This window comes from Primulina eburnea, chromosome 8, assembly GCF_022965805.1.
Source record: "Primulina eburnea isolate SZY01 chromosome 8, ASM2296580v1, whole genome shotgun sequence".
Lineage (NCBI taxonomy): Eukaryota > Viridiplantae > Streptophyta > Magnoliopsida > Lamiales > Gesneriaceae > Primulina > Primulina eburnea.
Genome location: NC_133108.1, coordinates 44,685,967 through 44,690,209, shown reverse-complemented (window position 1 = coordinate 44,690,209; position 4,243 = coordinate 44,685,967). Strand labels below are relative to the sequence as shown.

Sequence of the window (4,243 nt, the reverse complement as noted above, 5' to 3'; positions counted from 1 at the left end):
ATGATTAAAGGAGAGACATCTTTGATGTGTGGAGGTGGTGTTGCTGTTATCAGAACTTGCAACACGCTTGTGTTTGGACTATTCAAGGATCCAGTTATCCCACGAAAATTCATTGAGCGTATTAGAAAAATGACAGATTAAATGGAGTAGTTGGGCGTGTAGAGTGTTGTTAACATGACCCTCTTCATTATGTTGTCTACATTGTGTTTTCACGGTTGTCAAGTTTTAGAATTTGCTCTTGCCGCTTATTTCTCATTTTTTTATGACAAACACAAGTATAATTTTTACAGCGGATGAAGTGTATTCAAAAAGTTATAACCAAAATATGGATTTGGACCTTGACTTGAACGATATCGTATCAGCATTGGTGACCTTTATGTAAAGGCTACTGTAGTCGTTGACAGTAAGGGTGTTCAAACTTCGGATAAAACCGAAAAAACCGAAAATCCAAACTGAAAAAACCGAACACTAAACCGGACCGAAACCGAATTTTATAATTCGGATATAAATGTTAAAACCGAAATTAATTTGGTTCGGCTTCGGATTATAAATTTCAAAACCAAACCGGTCGAAAAAACAGAAATTTAATTAAATTAATAATGTTATTTTTATTTTATATTATTATTGAGATGATATTAGTGAATGGAGAATTATTTTCAATAATACTTAGTTGATTATTGTTTATGTAATTCATTTGTACTTTATATGTAAATATGTTACTAAGAAATCATTTAAAAAGATAACATATTATATTTTATAATATCTTTATATTGTTAATTTAAATAATTGTATCAAACCGAAAAAACCGACCGAAATAACCGAACCATTTCGGTAGAAAACCGAACCGAACCGAAGAAAAATGGTTCGCATATCGGATTATATATTTGTAAAACCGAAAACCGAAATAAAAAACCGAAAACCGAACCGAACCGACCAATGAACACCCCTAGTTGACAGTGATGGACGTCTTCTTTATTGGACACTTGTTTTCCCTTATGTTTGTTGATTAATTTAATTTTTTTTAAACAATTTTTTTCCCTATTTTTCTATATGCGCTTAAATGTAATGAGGCTGTATTACGTGTGCAGGTAATCCCTGAAGGGATTTCGGAGTATGGAGGGAATTAGACCTCAGAGGAAATGGAGAGCTACACATTTTGGAGAAATTTATATGATGATTAAAGCAGAGCCATCTCTGATGTGTGGGGGTGGTGTTGCTGTTATCAGAACTTGCAACACGCTTGTGTTTGGACTATTCAAGGATCCAGTTATCCCATGACAATGCATTGAGCGTATTAGAAAAATGGCAGATTACATGGAGTAGTTGGGCGTGTAGAGTGTTGTTAACATGATCCTCTTCATTATGTTGTCTACATTGTGTTTTCAAGGTTGTCCAGTTTTAAGATTTGGTCTTGCCGCTTATTTCTCATTTTTTTATGACAAACACAAGTATGATTTTTACAGCGGATGAAGTGTATTCAAAAAGTTATGACCAAAATATGGATTTGGATCTTGACTTGAACGATATCGTATATGCATTGGTGACCTTTATCTAAAGGCTACTGTAGTCGTTGATAGTGATGGACGTCTTCTTTATTGGACACTTGTTTTCCCTTATGTTTGTTGATTAATTTAATTTTTTTAAACAATTTTTTTCCCTATTTTTCTATATGCGCTTAAATGTAATGAGGCTGTATTACGTCTGCAGGTAATCCCTGAAGGGATTTCGGAGTATGGAGGGAATTCGACCTCAGAAGAAATGGAGAGCTACACATTTTGGAGAAATTTATATGATGATTAAAGCAGAGCCATCTCTGATGTGTGGGGGTGATGTTGCTGTTATCAGAACTTGCAACACGCTTGTGTTTGGACTATTCAAGAATCCAGTTATCCTACGACAATGCATTGAGCGTATTATAAAAATGGCAGATTACATGGAGTAGTTGGGCGTGTAGAGTGTTGTTAACATGATCCTCTTCATTATGTTGTCTACATTGTGTTTTCACGGTTGTCAAGTTTTAGGATTTGGTCTTGCCGCTTATTTCTCATTTTTATGACAAACACAAGTCTAATTTTTACAGCTGATGAAGTGTATTCAACAAGTTATAACCAAAATATGGATTTGGACCTAGACTTGAACGATATCGTATATGCATTGGTGACCTTTATCTAAAGGCTACTGTAGTCGTTGACAGTGATGGACGTCTTCTTTATTGGACACTTGTTTTCTCTTATGTTAGGTGATTAATTTAATTTTTTCCCTATTTTTTTATGTGCGCTTAAATGTAATGAGGCTGTACTATGTGTGCAGGTAATCCCTGAGGGGATTTCAGAGTATGGAGGGAATTCGACCTCAGAGGAAATGAAGAGCTACACATTGTTGGAGAAATTTATATGACGATTAAAGCAGAGCCATCTCTGATGTGTGGGGGTGGTGTTGCTGTTATCAGAACTGGCAGCACGCTTGTGTTTGGACTATTCAAGGATCCAGTTATCCCACGACAATGCATTGAGCGTATTAGAAAAATGGCAGATTACATGGAGTAGTTGGGCGTGTAGAGTGTTGTTAACATTATCCTCGTCATTATGTTGTCTACATTGTTTTCAGTGTCCAGTTTAAATTTGGTGTTGCCGCTTATTTCTCATTTTTTTTATGAAAAACACAAGTATGATTTTTACAGGGGATGAATTGTATTCGAAAAGTTATAACTAAAATATGGATTTGAACCTTAACTTGAACGATATCGTATATGCATTGGTGACCTTTATCTAAAGGCTACTGTAGTCGTTGACAGTGATGGACGTCTGCTTTATTGGACACTTGTTTTCCCTTATGTTTGTTGATTAATTTAATTTTTTAAAACAATTTTTTTCCCTATTTTTCTATATGCGCTTAAATGTAATGAGGCTGTATTACGTGTGCAGGTAATCCCTAAAGGGATTTCGGAGTATGGAGGGAATTCGACCTCAGAGGAAATGGAGAGCTACACATTTTGGAGAAATTTATATGATGATTAAAGCAGAGCCATCTCTGATGTGTGGGGGTGATGTTGCTGTTATCAGAACTTGCAACACGCTTGTGTTTGGACTATTCAAGGATCCAGTTATCCCACGATAATTCATTGAGCGTATTAGAAAAATGGCAGATTACATGGAGTAGTTGGGCGTGTAGAGTGTTGTTAACATGATCCTCTTCATTATGTTGTCTACATTGTGTTTTCAAGGTTTTCAAGTTTTAACATTTGGTCTTGCCGGATGTTTCTCATTTTTTATGACATACACAAGTCTAATTTTTACAGCTGATGAAGTGTATTCAACAAGTTATAACCAAAATATGCATTTGGACCTTGACTTGAAGGATATCGTATATGCACCCGGTGACCATTATCTAATGTCTAGTGTAGTCGTTGACAGTGATGGACTCCTTTTTTATTTGACACATGTTTTCCCTTATGTTTGTGATTAATTTAAATTTTTTAACCATTGTTTCCATATTTTTCTATATTAAATGTAATGAGGTTGTATTATGTGTGCAGTTAAGCCCTGAGGAGATTTCGGAGATATAGAGGGAATGCGACCTCAGAGGAAATAGGGAGCTACACATTGTTGGAGAAATGTATATGATGATTAAAGCAGGGCCATCTCTGATGTGTGGGGGTGGTGTTGCTGTTATCAGAACTTGCTAAACAATTGCTGTTATCAGAACTTTCAAAACACTTGTGTTTGGACTATTCAAAGATCCAGTTATCCCACGACAATGTATTGAGCGTATTAGAAAAATGGCAGATTACATGGAGTAGTTGGGCGTGTAGCGTGTTGTTAACATGATCCTCTTCATTATGTTGTCTACATTGTGTTTTCAAGGTTGTCCAGTTTTAAGATTTGGCCTTGCCGCTTATTTCTCATTTTTTTATGACAAACACAAGTATGATTTTTACAGGGGATGAAGTGTATTCAAAAAGTTATAACCAAAATATGGATTTGAACCTTGACTTGAACGATATCGTATATGCATTGGTGACCTTTATCTAAAGGCTACTGTAGTCGTTGACAGTGATGGACGTCTGCTTTATTGGACACTTGTTTTCCCTTATGTTTGTTGATTAATTTAATTTTTTAAAACAATTTTTTTCCCTATTTTTCTTTATGCGCTTAAATGTAATGAGGCTGTATTACGTGTGCAGGTAATCCCTGAAGGGATTTCGGAGTATGGAGGGAATTCGACCTCAGAGGAAATGGAGAGC

The 4,243-nt window shown here is 35.7% G+C and overlaps 1 protein-coding gene across 1 annotated transcript; it reads left to right on the top strand.

Annotated features, from left to right (window-relative positions):
• Positions 1–1,732: 1,732 nt before the first annotated feature.
• Positions 1,733–2,546, top strand: LOC140839327 (profilin-like). Its single transcript, XM_073205960.1, has 2 exons — positions 1,733–1,938; positions 2,333–2,546. The coding sequence occupies exons 1-2, from the start codon at positions 1,733–1,735 to the stop codon at positions 2,544–2,546; spliced, it is 420 nt and encodes a 139-aa protein (XP_073062061.1).
• The last annotated feature ends 1,697 nt before the right edge of the window (positions 2,547–4,243 follow it).

Coding starts and splice junctions, on each gene's coding strand:
- LOC140839327 (XM_073205960.1), top strand. CDS start 1,733: ATGGAGGGAATTCGACCTCAGAAGAAATGGAGAGCTACACATTTTGGA. Junction 1,939..2,332: donor AAAATGGCAGATTACATGGA/GTAGTTGGGCGT, acceptor AGGGGATTTCAG/AGTATGGAGGGAATTCGACC.